Source organism: Manis javanica, chromosome 11 (assembly GCF_040802235.1).
Source record: "Manis javanica isolate MJ-LG chromosome 11, MJ_LKY, whole genome shotgun sequence".
Classification (NCBI taxonomy): domain Eukaryota; kingdom Metazoa; phylum Chordata; class Mammalia; order Pholidota; family Manidae; genus Manis; species Manis javanica.
The window spans coordinates 22,814,976-22,831,292 of record NC_133166.1 but is presented as its reverse complement, the minus strand read 5'-3'; the positions used below and the strand labels follow the sequence as shown (position 1 = coordinate 22,831,292).

Genomic DNA, 16,317 nt, shown 5'->3' with positions numbered 1-16,317 from the left:
GTATTTAGCGTCTGACTGGCTCAGAAAGGAGCCTGAAGCTGTACTAGTCTGCCCAAGATTGGATCAGTCCCAGGGGAGGAGCATCCTCTAACTGGATCCCTCAGTTTCAGCATTAGACCCCTCTGAGTAATGCCTCTCATACTCGTGAACCTACTCAGCCCCCACTCTGTGCCATGTATCACCCCCCCTGATGTATCATGCCCCATAACAGCTCTCTAAGATAGAGGTCATCCTCACCTAACACATGAGTGGGCAGGGTCAGAGAGAAGGGACTTGCCCAACATCATATAGCTATTAAGAGGTGAAGCCAGGATTTGAACCTTTCTCCAGAGCGAGTGCATGGGCACCTGGCAGCCTGGCATGGGGCTGCAGTGCCTGGCTGCCCACCATTCCCCTTGACCAGTGGTCCTCAGATTCCACGAATTCTGCATCCGCGGCTGGTGCATTGTGGGAAAGAAGCAGACGTGTCCCTACTGCAAAGAGAAGGTAGACCTCAAGAGGATGTTCAGCAACCCGTATCCTTTGTTTGAGTTCTTGCCGGGAGTGGGCAGTGGGAAGAAAGTCCTGGCCAGTGTGACCCTGAACTTGGGTCCTCCTCGGGCCCTTCCTCCCCACAGCCTGGTTCGTGTCCACCATTCCATTTGGCTCGTGGTCTAGGGAAGTTGGGGTTAGAATGTGGGGCAGGATTCGCGGCCCAACTTCTTCGTAGTTCTGGATCCCTCAAGGATAAATTGGTAGTAGTTGCAGTTGATATTTACTGCTTGGTCACTGTGCCTGGCACTATATTTACTGCTTTACTTGTATTTTTATCTCATTTGATTCTCTAGCAACTTTATGACCATGGAGTAATATCCTCATTTTAGAAATGAAACAGTTGAGAGGTTGAATAACTTGTTCAAGGTGACACAACTAATGGGTGATGCCTTACCTATGACATGCAGGCCAGAGATCAGCTCTGGGCCCATGCAGGGCCTGCAGGGTGCAGGGGAGGCTCCTCTTCCCATCCACTTGGAACACAGGCCCTGTGCTCCTTGAGGTACCACTTTTCTGCCCTGCCATCCCTCCCCACTTGGCTTTCACTCTCCTCTTCCTCCTCACAGCCTGGCTGTTGGAAAGTGTCCAGTCACTTCAATGGCCCCCTTCACTTTCTCTAGGATCCAGGGACTCCGCATTCTGCCCTCTGTCCTCCCAGTGGCCCCTTCCCTCTGCGCTAGGGTTCCCTGGCCCCAGACACTAGCTGAGCTACTTTATTCCCAGCACATTCCCATAGTCCCTGAGTGGGAGACTCTGGCCTATCCCCTTTAAGGTTCCTTGCTTGGTCCTCACAGGGTCTAGTTTAGGAACAATTAAGCAATTCCGTGGTCAAGCTGAGGCTTGGGGCTCTCCTTAGTTCTCAGTTTTTGGGCCAGGCTGTTCTTCCTAATGCCTCTGGAGGCATTCCTCCACAGTCTGAGATTCAGCCTGAGCTTTTCCCCAGAGCTGGATCCCCAGGCTCCCTCTCTAGATGTCTTGCCCTGCATTTGACTGTAAAGTAAAAGGAAGGAAACACCTCCAGGATCACTTGGCCTGGGTGGAGCCTGATGCTCAATGCCCCCTGGGGAGGATTCCTTAGAGCCTCTGCCCAGGCTTATCCCTGTGACTAGCCTCTTTCTGTAACCCTGCTGCTTTCTGCCTCTATCCCTAGAGTCCACCCCCTCCTGGGCCTAGAAAACCTAATTTTGGTCATTACAAGAACCTTTGGGGTTGCCTGATCCCACCCCAGCCTCCCTGCCACTGATGCTGCAGTCGTGCTCACAGCAGGCACAGGCTGTGTCCTCTCACAGCGCAGGCCCTTCTGAGAGAAGGTGGTGCACGGACGCCGTTTCTACAGGCTGGTCTTTTGCCTCTGTGGCCCTCTCCTGTGTCTGTCCTGTCTTCTGCCCTGGTCTCCTCTGCCCTCCTCCCATTCTCTGGTTTAGCCCTTCATTCCCACATGGAGAGGCTGGTGGGGCTTTCTAGAAAACAGGTATGTTTCCTTGTAGGCTGCTTTCTGCGGAGCAGCTGGTAAGTCTGGGCAGACCCAAGGAGGATGTGGGCACACTCAACTCATCCACTTCCTAGACCAATCTTAGCAGCTCTTAGCCTCTTTAACGCACTGACAGCTGGGAGAGGCCTCATGTCATGTATGGGCAACTGCTGGATTGGCTTCGGTATTTGGTAGCCTGGCAGCCTGTTATCATCGGCTTGGTGCAAGGCATCAACTACATCCTGGGCCTGGAATAGTCAGGAAGAGCGTGCACCCACCGTCGACCTCAGGGCACTCTCCTCCCTGCCCTCCAAGACCTGGGTGGGAAAGACTCAAAGGGGCATTTGGGCCACTCAGGACCCCGCCGGCTGTGTCCGGGCTGGGCAGGGATACGATGGAGAGCCAGTCGGTGGGGCTGTCAGCAGTGGGGGCTTTTTAAAAGATAACTATTTTGATGAATATATTTAAAAACCATTTTTTATTGTGGAGCATACAAATTGCCCCAACTCCTCCAGGTCTCGCCCCCCTGTTTGAACAGGGTGGGAACAGAGCCACAACATTTTTGGTCCAAAGGAGCCTTCTTGCCTCCGACTGAGAGTCTCCCTTTTCCCCTTTCCTTCCCGCAGTGGGGCTCTGGTGCCCTCAGTGGAAGAGCTCCAGGGCTCTGCCTGGTGCCACAGATGAGCACTGACGGGCGGGTTGTCTTCCCTTCTACCCCGTTGGGGACTCAGGATGGATGTTGTGTCTGACTCTGTCTTCTGTCCAGGAGCCATAGGCTGGTTGCAGTCAGTGGAAACTTGTGACTTTTCCAACAAGGGAAGCCCTGGGACCTCAATTTGTTGAGGATTTGTTCGGGGACAACCAGAAACATCAGCAGCAGGGGTGAACTGCCCCCAGGCAGAGGCTTACTCAGCCAAGAACAGGCCATCTATATATAGTTGGCCCATGGGGGCTACTGTCAGCAGTAGTAATTGAAGGCCCCTTGTACAAGCTGACCCTTTAGCCTGGAAGTGGTAACATGTGCCAGTGGCCGCTCTGTCACATCACTTCTTTTCCTGAAAGCCAGAGTGAGAGAATTTGTGTGCATCTGTGTGTGTGGCAGAGGGACTTTGACAGATGCGGGACTTCTCCCTGTTGTCTAGCAGGGCTCCCAGCCCAGGGAGCACCCCTCTGTCAGCCTCAGCACTCATGGGCCCTACCTGTGCCCAGCAACGGGCGTTCTGGGATGGGCGGAAAGAGGGCAGGGCCCAGGTGAGTATGGGTTCTGAAAACGAGTCCAGGTGGGACCAAGCTGTGGTCCTAGGAGTTTTGAAGTAAATGGGATGGCAAACATGGGCTGTCAGCCCTGGGCTCATAGAGAATAGGGCCCAGCTGGCCTGACCCCTTCATGTGCAGCAAGGACCAAGCAGGATCTTGTCACTCCACTCTGAATAAAGCTCCATGAGCTGGGTTGAAAAGCCGCACACCATCTTGCTTTTCTTCTTCCCACATCTTTCCCAGGGCCCTGGGGCACCTAGCCCATGCTACCTCTGCTCTTCCCATTTGGAAGCTGGTTGGCCCCACACCCCTGGGATTTTTGGAATGCTGGGTTCCTGTCCTGGGGCAGGAGGGGCCCTGAGATATCACTGGGTGACCCAGTTCTTACCACCCTGCTGCTACCATCCCTAACTCTCACATCAGCTTCTCTCTCCCAGCTGTGGCTTCCCATGGTCCCCCCACTGCTCACGCCAGGGGGCCCATCCTCAGAGGAATGGGGACTGCGACGAGTCGAGGGTTCATCCTTTTACTCTTGTCCCCCCTACATGTTTGTACTCATGTGAGAAGCTGAGGCCAGTCTGTCCAAGGCCGTCCTCATACTTCCACAGTCCTGAGCCCCATGAACTCCTAGCGGCCCAGCTCTGGTCTTGTTTACACTCTAAGGTAGAGTCCCATCTCCTCTTCCTCCTGTTCCCCAAAGGACTGTGTCTCTTAGAAGCCCCAAGCAGCCTCGCCTCCTGACCTAACTACTGGAGTACTGGTGTTCCTAGGGAGGAGTCTCTGATGTTCCTGATGGATCTTGCAAACCCATTTCCATCTCCTGGCCTTCTGCTCCATTTCCAGAGTTCTGTCCTGATCACAGAGGTCACAAACCGAGACACTCAGGTCTCTTACTTCACACTTGGTCTGTACACACCAATCACAGTCCTGGCCTTTCTGCCTCCCCAGACACTTGCACGACCCTGATGGTGAGCGCCTTCCTCGCCGTTCCATAGTCCTGGCCACCACAGCCCCACCCATTTGTGCCATCAGTGACCAGAGTGACATATTTATACACTGTTGCCCAAGCCTGTGCTGGCCTGCTGCTCCTCTTCCCTGGGCGGTGCCCTCCCCTCCTTTTAAGGCCAGTGCTCCAGCTGGTGTTCCAGGTTCTCAGTTTGGCTTGGAGAGCTTCCTGCAGACAAGACTGGGTCAGACTCAGCTAGCTGAGCCGTGGAGCTCCAGGGAGGGGGATTCCAAGGAGGAGGGCTCTTTGGGGCTAGGCAGAGGGACTCCAGACTTACTGGTGAACCTAGACTGTAGCTCTGGCCAAGGGGTTGGGCTGAGAGAAGTGAGGAGGATTTGCTGGGATGATGGGTACGTGTTGGGGTGGTGGTTGGAGGGAGAGCCTGAGAAAGGCCAGGATGTGGATGGTGAATGGGCTGGTGTGACATTGAACCTGAAATGGTCAAATGATTCAACTTGGGGTCCCCAGTGCCAAGGAGAGTTGTCCCCTCCAATATGGCTGTGAAATGTGAGGAAAGAAGCAGGTCATCTACTCCTGTAGGAGCAAAGGCCTTGATGCAGGGCAAAGATGGACACCAAAGTCCTGATCCTTGCCTGGGACAGAATTGATCTGTGAGGGACTCATTACTTCATGCCTGATGTGACCCTGGGAGGCTGAAGCTGAGGCTGGATCAAAGTTTGTTACCCTGGTCTGATATCATCTGGAAGCAGGGAGTCTGGGAATTAATTAGCAGGAGGATTGAAGGCCACTGTAAGCTTTGCTCCGGAAGAGGCGCCATGTGCAGGAGGGCGGTCGCCATGCATTTGTGCTTTGTCTGCTAGTGACCTGGAGCCTGCTCTGGATTCCCTAGTTAGAATAAAAGTGAAAGCGAAATAGGAGGGGGCAGTGCTTTTCCCAGAAGGATTTCACTTACCCTGCCCTTCCCAGAACCAGCCCTGGCTGTGTGGAGAGAGCTTTGTGACTAGGTAAGTCCCAGCCCCGACTTGGGCCTCACTTTCTCCATCCCTGTAATGAAAGGGTTAGGTTAGACAAACATTATTATCATAACGGTAATGGTAATAAGACCTAGGGTGGAGAAAGAGTGTCACTGGATCATCTCCAGCTTTGTTTTAACTGCTGGAAGAGCCCCAACCTGTGACAGATGCTTGGGCAAATAGGACAGTAAACAAATAGCAGTGCCTGGCAGCCTGCTTCAAGTTGAGACCTAGAGAGGGGAGTCTATGGGAAGGGAGGCCACTGAGGTTTATTCATCATTCCCGTCCCCACCCACCTCCTCCCTGACCTCCCCCAGAGAGGAGGAAGTTGTCACAGATAAATAGAGCCAAGCACGCCAGCTTCAGACACATGCCAGCTCCTGACACATGCATCATGACCATGAGACAGAACTGGATACCAGGTGGGACTGGGGGCTGGGTATGGGTGGGGTGGGGTGGGGAGGTGGGGTCTGAGAACAGAATGGGGCCCTGTGCCTGCCCTGTGTCTCAGCCTACAGGTGAACTCCACTGTTGTGCCCTTCTTCCAGCCTCCGTTCAATTGCTGTTACTCTGGCTCTGTTCTAAATTTTCCTGTGTTTGTCCAAGAAGCACCGAGAGGTGGAGGCTGGGGGGCAGTTCGGCCCCTCCAATTCTCTGGGCAGTAGCCCAGGAGTCTCTGGGCTAGAATTACATCCAGGTAGCAACTCCCTCTCCAGCCAAGATGCAAGCGAGGATGCTGAGTGTACCCAGGCAGCCAGACAGCTGCTGCCCTCTGTGACCACCCTTTCCTCAGACTCCAGGCCTCTGTGGGTCCTGCTCCTGTGTGCTCACGTCGTCACCCACCTGGCCAGAGCCACACCTTTACCTCAGGCCACCACCGCTGCCACTGCCTCAGCTGGGGGCATGAAGGACCCCTGTCTCTCCTGGCTCCCAGTACTCCCAGCAACTAAGCAGTGCCCAGCATTGGAGGTGACTTGGCCAGAAGTGGAAGTTCCACTGAGTAAGGAGCAATTCTGATGGGAACCCTAAAGGGCCCCGTGGTCAGAGGGTGGGCTGTGGGCACAGATCCAAGGGTGGGATTGATTCCAGAGGCCTTTCCTCCCCTTTTGCCATGTAGTCCACCACCAACCAGGCCAGTAGTCTCTCCCATGGGGCATCACAAGTATGGGCACAGGGCCCAGCTCCCAAGATTCTCCCTATCATATGGGATGGGAAGATCACACTTAAGTAAGGGTCAGAGGACCCCCAGAACCTTGACTGCAATGTGCTTTGTGGCCCAGCTTCTCTGCCCAACCTGCTTGTCCTCTGGCCACCTCAGCAGCAGTGGCTGTGCTTCTGCCAGTGGTGGTGCTTCCTTGGCTGGGGCTCCCAGTCACTGAAGCTGGGTATTAGAAAAGGCCCACCTGAGGAGACAAGCCCAGGAATTATCACATGAACCAAGGGCCCATCTCCAATTTACTCTTGCTCAGCCCTGGGCCCCCCGTGTGGACAACTGCACTTCCCCTTTAATGGACTTTTGCACCTGTGTGGTGTGCACAGCAGCACCCCAGGTTCCTGAATCCTGAGGATGGGGCCGGGCGGGCAGGCCACAGCATGGCAGAGGGGAGGGTCTACTCTACAGAAGGGCTAACAGCGGCACATGTCCCTAGATGGAACGCTGACCTTGTCCTGTACTGCTTGCAGCCGCTTCCCCTTCAGCATCCTCTACTGGCTGGGCAATGGTTCCTTCATCGAGCACCTCCCAGGCCGGCTGCGGGAGGGCGCCACCAGGTGAGGGGTGCGGTGGTGAGGCCAGCAGGAGGGGGGCCTCCTCCTATGGTCCTCTCACAGCCTTGCCTTCTCTGCTTTAGCCGGGAGCGCAGGGGTGCGAGCACTTGGCTGCAGAGGGCTTTGGTGCTGGAGCAGCTGAGCCCTGCCTTGCGCAGCACCAACTTCTCCTGTGTCTTCACGGATCCTGAGCAGATTGCCCAGCATCACATTGTCCTGGCCCAGCTCTGGGTGAGGAGCCTGAGGAAAGGCTTCCAGAGACAGGAGGAACTCTGCTCCAGTATGGGGCAGAAAGGGTGGGTTCTGCCCCAAGCAGCCTCCCCGTCCCTAGTCCCCAAGCCTGAGGTGGAAACGAAAGGAACTGTGGTCTAGAGGAAAGTGGTGGGAGGTGTCCCTCCCCAGTTGGTCCTGATCCTTGTCTGCCTTCACTTCCCCAGGCTGGGCTGCATGAGGACAGTCTTGCCCCTAACTCAAGAAACTCTCCTTCTTGTAGGTTCCCTCTGCCTCAACACAATGACAGATGAACTCTGAAGCCCGGATGAAATGCCACCTCTTCTTCGAGGGCCGTGCTGTCCCTCAGCTCAGGCCATGTTCTGCAGTGGCTTAGTGTTGTGTTTGTGGGTTTTTATACCTCTAATGGACTGTCCCAGGGAAGGGATGGGGGCAGGCTGCTTCTGACCAACAGCTGTATCCTTTTCATGCCCATCAGGACCCATAATGGGCACTCATAAATGAATTTTTAATGGAAGCGTGCTGACATCTCATTTAGGCCATCGTTCCACATAGAGACCTTGGCCAGTCCTAGGAGGGAGTGTGGGAAGAGAGGGACCACCACCCAGACAGAAGCTAAAGACAAAACCAGATTCAGGGGACATTAGCCCTCAGAATGAGAAGAGGCCATCAGTGGAGTGTGGGAAGATTTTGTGGCCCCAGAAAGGCCAGAAGGGATTTGAGAGAAGATACGTGGTCTAGAAGATTCAGAGACAAAGGTATGCTCTAAAGGGCCCAGATTTCCCTTCTTTTCCCATACATATAAAGGCAGCACAGCACTCAAGGGAGAAAAATAGACTTTATTTACAAGTAATAACATTTAGAAAAGATCCATTCCTGGCCCTTAAAAACCTTCCCATCACTCCAAATCCCCTCCCTCCCCCCTCCCCCTATTGCAAGTCTAGGGAAGATGAGGCATGAGCTACCGCTGAAGGCTGCCTTTCCCACCTCCCTGAGACATGGGGCCTGCCTGTCCTGGAAGAGAGCATCCTCTGGGCACAGTGCCCTTGGTGGTGGGGTGCTCCCACTAGGCTAGAGCCTAGTCCTGGACTTGAGAAGCAAGGGCCCTGCTAGGCCTAGCCACCAGGAGCAGCGAGTACCAGGGCCTGCTCCTCTAATGGTCCCTTCTAGAGCCAGAGGCTGAGAGCAGGACTAGCTGAGCCCAAGGACCCAGCCACTCCAAGTCAGCCTCAAATCTGACTATGATGTAGAAGTGACTTGGCTCTAAGAAAACATCAGGAGGCAAGGTAGGGAGAGGACCCAGATGCTCCAGGCCAACTCTGAGGACCTATCTCTCTGTTCACCTAGACGGCGTCAGTGAAGGTCCAGGTACCAGGTCGGGGAGTGGGCAGGCATCACTGTCTCTAGGGGTTTGGCTACTGTTGGCCTGGGAGCTGAGAGAAGGCACTGAAAGGGACAGCAGAAGGAGAAGGACCAGGCGAGGTCGGCATCGACACAGGTGGGGCCACTCACTGGTACTGAACCTTTAGTGCTTTGCCTGAAAGAGAGACAGATGGTCACTGGGCTGACAGGGATCCCTTCCTTGGTGCAGCCCTGGTCCCACCTCCCTTCAGGTTGCCAGCCACTGGCTCCCTGAGCAGCTCTAGGCATTCTCAGTAGGAACAGAGTTGTGGGTCTCAGTGAGGACCAGCTGGCCCAGACGGGAGCACCTGCTCTGAGCCCGCAGTCTCTGGCAGCCTGGCTTGGCCCTGCCTCCACCAGGATTCCCAGGAGGCAAACCCTCCCCCTTCCCAGTCAGTGCCTCCACCTTGGCCTTGGCCCGAGGGGTGGCGGTGGCAGCGCTGGCCGCGGTGGCAATGCGAGGAGAGCGACGGGTCCCGCTGCGTGTGTTTGGGGAGGCCTTGGACAAAGCTTTCTTTGAGGAGCCCCTCCGCAGAAGGCTGTTCCCCAGCTTCTTGGGTGTATTGAGGATGCTGAAAGCCATTGACTGGCGGCGGTCAGCCTGTGGGGAGGGGTGGTCAGGCTGGACTCTCCCTCACTGCCCCCCACCCAGGGTCACCCTCAGCCCCCAACTAACCTGTTTAACAACAGCTGTAGCTGCTTTCTTCTCAGCCTCGGTAGTGCTCTGTTTGCGACCTTCATGTCGGTCCCGGGGAGTCAGAGGGCGTGCGAAACAGCTGGTGGCCTTCTTAGACTATAGGGAAGACCATCAGGCAGGTGGTGGCGGCAAGCAGACTTCACACTCAGAGCCACATGGGCCTTAGAGGTCAACCTGTCCAACCAATACCCACCACCATCCCAAGCCAGAAGCCTCCCTGGGAGATGCTAATCACCTCAGGGGTGCCGGGGCCTCGGTGGGGTTCTGAGGAGACCCGTTTGCGCTGCTGCCGGGTGGTGATGCCGGCGCCCTCGGCTATCTGGGCTGGCTGCATGCTGGCTCGGCGCAGGGTCTCTCGCGGGTCGCCGGTCTTCATCTCCTCATCTGTGATGGTACCCAGGCTCAGGGAAGGCTGCGTGGGGTGCAAGAAAAGTCAGTGGGCGGGCCCAAATCTGGAGACGGAGCAGGCCTGCCCCCAAAGCTCTCTTCCGTGGCCTGGCCTGTGGAGCAGCTGGAGCCTTCCTGTCATCTTCTCTACCTACACCCTGCACAATGGCCAGAGAGGAGCAGTCCCTGGCAGGCCTCTGAGCACCTGCCCACCCAGTGACTTCACCCTGCGCTCCCTCCTGGGAATGTAAGGCCATCCTCCTCAGCAGAGAGCACTGGGGCATATGCCAGTGGAGGAGGAGCTGAGCTAGTGTGGGCAGGTCCCATGCAGAAGACCCCAGGGCTCACCCTGGACTCCAGGGGGTAGCAGGTCTTCAGGTGTGGGGGGCACACTCGGTTGCGCTGCTGCAACTCTGCAATGCGGTTCCAGTCATCCAGCTGCTCGGGCTCATCCTGGCAAGTGCCCATGTAGAAGCTGTTCCTTCCTAGGAAGGCAGGGGGAGGGATGTTGGACTAAGTGGGGCTAGAGGGCTGGGAGGAGTGAGGGAGCAGCAGGCTGCCCACTGACCCTCGCATCTCACCAGCCTTTGCTGAACCACTCCTGTCCACCTACCCATGGACCTCAGCCCAGTACCCCAGATGCAGGAGCTGGGCTTCATTGCTGTCTCCCTGGGAAAGTCAGAAGAGGTCATAGCAGAGGTTGTGATACCAAGAAATTGAGCCCCAGGAGTTGATACCCAGGGTCTCCCTGAGGACAGAACACTGGCCAGCCTGGTCCCAGCATCCCCTCACCACCTCAGAAGGGGTGTGGAGGACTCCAGACAGCAGCTCAGTGTCACTTTTGTGCTGAGGATCCCAGGTCCCCCATGTGAGCATGTCCAGTTCACCCTGGCTGAGATCAGCATCACCCTGATTGCCCAGCACAGCCCAAGTGGACAAGCCAAGCCCTGAGACTGCAGAGGAGTGATGGGTGAGGTGCCAACAGGAAGCCAGGGTTGGTTTTTTAAAAGCTTGCCCCTCTCCTGTGCCAGGATCTGCTTCAAGTCTCATCTTCAGGTTCAGTAAGTCCTGCCAGTCCCCGTACCTGGAGGGGCACCACTGGACACCCTGGCCTGAGAACGGCGAGCAGAGCTGCGAGTGGTGGGCCGGTAGCCAGGCAGGCTGAGCAGAGCTGCGTTGCCGCTGTCGGGAGAGCCCAGGCGAGCTAGAGACCGGGTGGAGGAGGTGGCTCGCGGGCTGGCCTGGGAAGCTGGGGCAGACTGCGGGCTATAGAAGGATGAGTTGGCGCTGTCTGGCTCCTCCACGTCTAGCTTCTGGAAGACAGGATTACGGTTGCAGTGGGGAGGCCCTGATGCTCAATAAAGGAACCTCCCATTCCCTTTCCTGAAGTGCCTCAGATCCCATACACTGCTTTGCAGGGGCCCTCAGCTGCATGTTTATAAGACGTGGTCTTGTTTCCAGAATCGCACACAAGGTACTGAGGCTGTCAAGTCTCTTTTTTTACCCATTGTTTCCAGTCAAGTCTGTTAGCAGTGCTTTGAGACAGAGTTGATCAGACCATCTGAGAAGTGGGGTGCAAAGAAATGAAGTGAGTGGCCCAAACATTACACACAGCTAGACAGTGGCAGAGCCAGGGCTGGAAGCCACATCTCTGAGCTAGTCAGGCTCATCCCACAGCTGCTGTCCCTCGACCCAAGCTTGCCCAGGTCACGACCATCTTTTAGAACTTCAGCTTCCTGGTAGCAGAGGGCACACTGCTGTACCAAAGATTCCTCTCCTCCCCAACCTCCTTGGGATATGGAAACCAAGGGCCAGAGCACCCAGCCTGGCAGGCAGCCCACTGAGCAGCCACCGTGCATCTCAGCTACCCAGGGTGGGTGTGCTTGGAGGCATAGGCCGGGCTTCTTGGCATTGCCTCCCCTTCAGTCTGCACAGGGTCAGTGTTACAACATGGAAGACACAGGCCTTAGAGTCAGCAGACAGGTATCCAATTCCAGCTCTGTCCCTTTCTACAAAAGAGGCCTACCCACCTTACTGCCCCTCTTCAGGATCTCAGTTTTCCCGTCTGTCAGAGACTGGTCAGCCCTGCCTGCCTTTGGGGCTGTTTTTAAGGACCCAATGGGAAGATCTGTTGAGGGGAAGTGAGCCTTGTGCTCAGTGTCCTGGCTGCCCCACTCCCAGCAGCCTGACCTTGGTCATGGTGATGTTGATGATTTGCGTGGTGCGCCGACGAGCAGAGCGGGTCTTCCGCCCTGAGTCTGGGAAAATGTCCCCCAGGGAGTCCAGGCTGCTCTCCAGGGGGGCCTGACCCCGAGCAGGGATGGGGGTAAAGTAGAGACTCTCCAGGGATTCTACTTTGGGAGGCAGGTGCTGGGAGATGGGTGAGGCTGGCTCTCCAGGGATGCTGGTGCCATCTGGCTGGGTCCGAGGCAGTGTGCTATAGGGAAGAAAATGGCGGAGCTGCCATTCCTGGGGCTGGAAGGTGTTCTGCCTGCTTCTTTGCTCAAAGTGACGTTTATTACAAGTAGACGAGGCCCTCTGATTTTCAGATGTACCAAGGACAGCCCTTGACCTGGTTCCTCCCTCCAGTGCTGGCCACTCCCAGACCCTGCTCCCTCCAGACCACAGACCCACTGCTGGTCTGCGAGGAATCTGTCTGTTCCTCCTCTACCTCCTATTTCAGCAAATGGGAGCAGCTTCCCATCAGGTTCCCCAGCCCACAATCCAGCCTCTTCCCTCTCACCAAACCCAGCCTCTCCTAACCACACCCCACTCCACTCTCATGCCCCTCCTGGCCTGCCTCATCTCACAGAGACTGACCACCACAGCACTAGAGTGGTGACAAGGACTCAGACGGGCTGTCCAGGTTCAAACCCAGCCCTGCCACTGTGGGACCTTGGGCAAGTGACCACTCCTCTAGGCCACAGTTTCATCTGTTAGATGAGCACAAAACCCACCTCAGAAGGTTTTTGAGGGATAAATGAATTAATATTTTTCAAGTGTTAAAAAAGGTGCCTGGCATGCATATGTTTAATAAAAACAATGTTTCCAGTCTCAGCTCCTACACTGGCTATCAGGATAAGCTTTCCAAGATGCGAATCTGACCATGTACACCTCAATTTCAGGCCCTTCCAAGGTTCCTCAATGCCTTTGTAATCAAGTCTCAATTCCCGCCTCCTTCAGTGGGGTGTCAGGCTGGCCCAGCCCAGCCAGGCTCACGCTTGGCCTTTGCTCTCACCGCTCTCCCCTGTTCACAGGCACACCCCCCCTGTGCCTTCAAGGAGACTCAGCAGGAGCGACAGCTTCCATGAAGCCTTTTCTGACAACTCATTTTACTCCAACTGCACATTATATAAACATCTGGCATAAAACCTGATACTTCTTCTTTATTCTTTATTCTTCTCTAAGAATAAGCTTCCGGAGGGCAAAAAGACCACACCTTATTTATCTCACGATCCCCACTGCCCGGGATGCAGCCTGATAAAACAGTAGGCACTTAATCAGGGAGGAAGGGTACCTCCTGACCTGGTAATGGTGAGCGGGGTCCCCTCCTCACAGCTCAGATCCAGGCTGTCAATACTGAAGTCGAGCTGAGGCTTAGCCTGGGGCTCCCGGCTCTTCAGAGCATCAGTTGCCACCTGGAACTTGCCCAGGTCTCGAAGCTGCTGGTCAGCGTGGGCAACCTGGGAACAAGAGGGCCAGAGAGAGTGAGGGAAGCCTGAGGCAGAGGTGGCTTAGGAGAGGAGGCCGTAAGGGCCCAACAGGCCAAGGGGGAGGGATACTTACTTGTGCCTCCAGGCTGCGCACCTGAGCAGTAAGGTGGTGGCAGGTCTGCTCAGCTTCCTTGGTCTTCAGTCCAGCCTGCTGCAGTTCCCGACCCAGCCTTTCCACTTCAGCCCGCAGCTCCTTGTTTTCCTTCTGCAGTTGCTCCAGGCCCCGCAACTGCTCCTGCAGCTCTTGGTTCTGCTGCTTCTTGGCATCATAATGCGTCTTGGCTTTCTCCATCTGTGAGGGCAGACAGGGCAGGTGGTGGTGGGTGGGCAGGGGTGCAGGATGGCAGTGCAGATGCTAGGCTCCTCACCTGCAGCTTGTAGTGCTCAGCTGCCTGCTCCTTCTGGCTCAGCTGGGCCTGCAGCTCATTCAGCTGCACCTGGAGACGCAGGGCCTCTTGCTGGCTCTCCCCTCCCTGGGCCTAGAAAGCATGGGAAAGGCTGATCAGGGCAGCTGGCTGCTCCACCCAAATCCTCTGAGACTTGCCTACCTTCTTGGACTCCATGGGTGTTTTCAAACTCCTGCATATGCTCTCAGGACACACAAAAAATGCTTTTACCCACCCTCACAACTCCAGCCTACTGAAACAACACATCCTTCAAGGTCTACTTTCTATAGGAACTTTCCCTGTCCAGCCAGTGTCATCTGGCCGAGTTTAGACAGCCCTTTCTTTGCTTTCTTTGAGACCAGATACAAACTGTCTCATCCTTAGTGAGTATACTACCTCCCCAAAGAGGAAGGAACTGATTGTCAGGGAACACCTCTATGTGCACGGCACAGAGCTGGCACTTGGCATGCGAGCTGAGGCCATGTGAACTCATTTCTCCTCAAAATCAATCTGGGAAGTAACTTTATCTCCATTTCAGAGATGAAGAAACTGAGCTCAGAGAAATGACCAGGGTCATAGTGACTATAAACAGAGTAAGATTTGAACCTTGTCACCCAACTCCAAAGCCCATATGGACTCATTTGTGATGTGGCACTGCCTCCTATCCAGACCACAGACTCCCTAGGAGTTGGGCCTGTGTCTGAGTCTCTGTCCACCTACAGTGCCAGCAAGTGCTTATTAGTTCTTCTAATAGACACTGCCTCACCTCTCCTACATCTCCTAGCACCAGGAAGGCTCCCATTTGGCCTTGTTTATCACATATCATGACATGGTGTTGAGTGCATGTAGGTGAGTTGGGAAAATGAAGTTCTGGGCCTCCACCAGCTTATGTGACCCACCAGGGCTTTAGCAAGCCCCAGGGTCAAAGATGCCCAATTCCTGCACCCTTAACTAAAAGCTGTGAAGACCAACACTGCAAAAAGCAGGTATTAAAACAAAGAAGCTCCTACACTTTGTTTGATTTCTTAATGCTGTTGAAAACATTAAGAAAACGTAATCTGCACTATAATATTAAGTGACGCTGATGCTCTCACTCCATGAGGCTAGACTGTCTAGACCAGTACTATCCAACAGAACTTTGCAGGGATGGAAATGTGCTGCCTGTGCCCTATCCATATGGTAGCCACTAGTCACACGTAACTACTGAGCAGGGGAAGTGTGGCTAGTGTGAGTGAAGAACTGCAAGCATACATGGCTAGTGGCTACTGCAGTGGACAAGGAAGGTCTGAGGGATGGGAGCTACTCTGGTCTTCCCTTGAGAGTTCCCAGGGGCACCTGTAGGGCTCCTGAGCCACAGGCATAGGGTGTCCCTCTGACCCCAAACCCACCACAGCCTGAGTCCTTACAGAGCACTTCCCTCCCAGCCTCGCTCTCGCCGCCCCACCTTCAGCTGCTGCTGCTGTGCCTTGCTGGCTTGGTCGTGGTCAGCTAGCACCTTACTCAGCTCCTCTACCTGCAGCAGGGGCGGGAAGAGAAGAAGACTCAGGAGGCCTCCCCTGGAGGTCCAAACAAATTATGGGGTTTCCTCAAGCCAGTCCTGTTTCCCTAGAAAAGAAACTCGGGTCCTTTTCCTCGCATCAATTAGGGAACAGCCTGCTTCCCAGGCTGGATGGCAGGACCTGAGTGAGGTGACCCAACACCCAGGTGCTGTAAGAACCACCTGCCCACGCTCGCCTCTCCCCCAGCCTGCAGAGACCAGCCTGCACAACCCCTGCAGCTGCCACATTCAGCAGAATTGACCCCGGTGCTGACACCTCACCATCACCTTATTGCTGCTGCCAGTCCCAGCCCCAACCCCCAACCCCAACCTTTCCAGGTTGGGGACAGGAACAGGGGACCTAGTCTGCCAAGGCAAAATCCAAAAGATGCTCAGACTTCTTACTGATATCCACAGGCCATTAGGATTGGCACTGGCAGTGTGGCTGCCGAGGTTAGCATTGGGGACCAGGCTGCTGAAGACAGCAGCAGGGCGGCTCACGTACTCCAGGCCCACCCCACTCCCACTCCCACAGGCAGGGCGGAGGGTGCAGAACAGCCACCAGCACTCCTGGCTCTGCCAGGCACCCCAGGGCTCAAGCACAATCAGTGAAGGCAAGCGGCAAGACCCACTGCTGTTTGCTGCTGCGTCTCATTCCCACCCTGACAGGCACCTGAGAAGGTGATGGAGGGAGGGGACCCGGTTCCGGCAGGCCTGAGGTGACTGGGTAGGAGGGGTTGGGGGAAAAGGGGGCTCCTGCGAACACCAACTCAACAGCCTTGACATCTAGGGCAGCACAGAGAACTGGCTGGTGGGAGGCAGCCAGTTTCTGGTAAAGGCTCCGTCTGCACTCTCCACCTTGGCCTGCCTACTCCCCAACATCTCCCTTTCATGCTTGGAGTTAAAGCCCCAAGAGCAGGCATCCCCAGTTCATAGCTCCCTAACCTGAGGGCTGC

General features: G+C 55.5%; 3 protein-coding genes across 15 annotated transcripts in view; 2 read left to right on the top strand and 1 right to left on the bottom strand.

Moving 5' to 3' along the window:
- RNF121 (ring finger protein 121) overlaps window positions 1–3,833 on the top strand; it is a 92,555-nt gene extending 88,722 nt beyond the window's left edge. For 2 of the 3 annotated variants that reach the window (XM_037026290.2, XM_037026292.2), the window contains 2 exons: window positions 414–515; window positions 3,686–3,833. In XM_037026290.2, the coding sequence (XP_036882185.2) occupies window positions 414–515; window positions 3,686–3,833 (250 nt within the window). Of the gene's footprint in view, window positions 1–413; window positions 516–2,141; window positions 3,469–3,685 lie in introns of those variants that run through there. The other variant, XM_037026291.2, reaches the window with a different exon arrangement.
- Window positions 3,834–5,565: 1,732 nt separating this feature from the next.
- IL18BP (interleukin 18 binding protein) lies at window positions 5,566–7,757 on the top strand. Of its 2 annotated transcripts, none has more exons than XM_017673062.2 (5): window positions 5,566–5,664; window positions 6,036–6,242; window positions 6,892–7,012; window positions 7,093–7,240; window positions 7,503–7,757. In XM_017673062.2, the coding sequence occupies exons 1-5, from the start codon at window positions 5,613–5,615 to the stop codon at window positions 7,524–7,526; spliced, it is 552 nt and encodes a 183-aa protein (XP_017528551.2). In that variant the 5' UTR covers window positions 5,566–5,612; the 3' UTR covers window positions 7,527–7,757. The 2 variants fall into 2 exon arrangements, with proteins under 2 accessions (XP_017528551.2, XP_017528550.2); XM_017673061.3 differs by having other exon boundaries at window positions 7,093–7,305.
- Window positions 7,758–8,059: 302 nt separating this feature from the next.
- NUMA1 (nuclear mitotic apparatus protein 1) overlaps window positions 8,060–16,317 on the bottom strand; it is a 64,464-nt gene continuing 56,206 nt past the window's right edge. For 9 of the 10 annotated variants that reach the window (XM_017673036.3, XM_037026289.2, XM_017673038.3 and 6 more), the window contains 11 exons: window positions 15,269–15,337; window positions 13,807–13,917; window positions 13,512–13,730; window positions 13,251–13,408; window positions 11,916–12,162; window positions 10,810–11,038; window positions 10,074–10,210; window positions 9,574–9,750; window positions 9,318–9,434; window positions 9,048–9,242; window positions 8,060–8,777 (listed from right to left, as the gene is read on the bottom strand). In XM_017673036.3, coding sequence (XP_017528525.3) covers window positions 8,766–8,777; window positions 9,048–9,242; window positions 9,318–9,434; window positions 9,574–9,750; window positions 10,074–10,210; window positions 10,810–11,038; window positions 11,916–12,162; window positions 13,251–13,408; window positions 13,512–13,730; window positions 13,807–13,917; window positions 15,269–15,337 — 1,671 coding nt within the window. In that variant the 3' untranslated portion in view covers window positions 8,060–8,765. The remainder of the gene's footprint in view (window positions 8,778–9,047; window positions 9,243–9,317; window positions 9,435–9,573; window positions 9,751–10,073; window positions 10,211–10,809; window positions 11,039–11,915; window positions 12,163–13,250; window positions 13,409–13,511; window positions 13,731–13,806; window positions 13,918–15,268; window positions 15,338–16,317) is intronic. The other variant, XM_017673043.3, reaches the window with a different exon arrangement.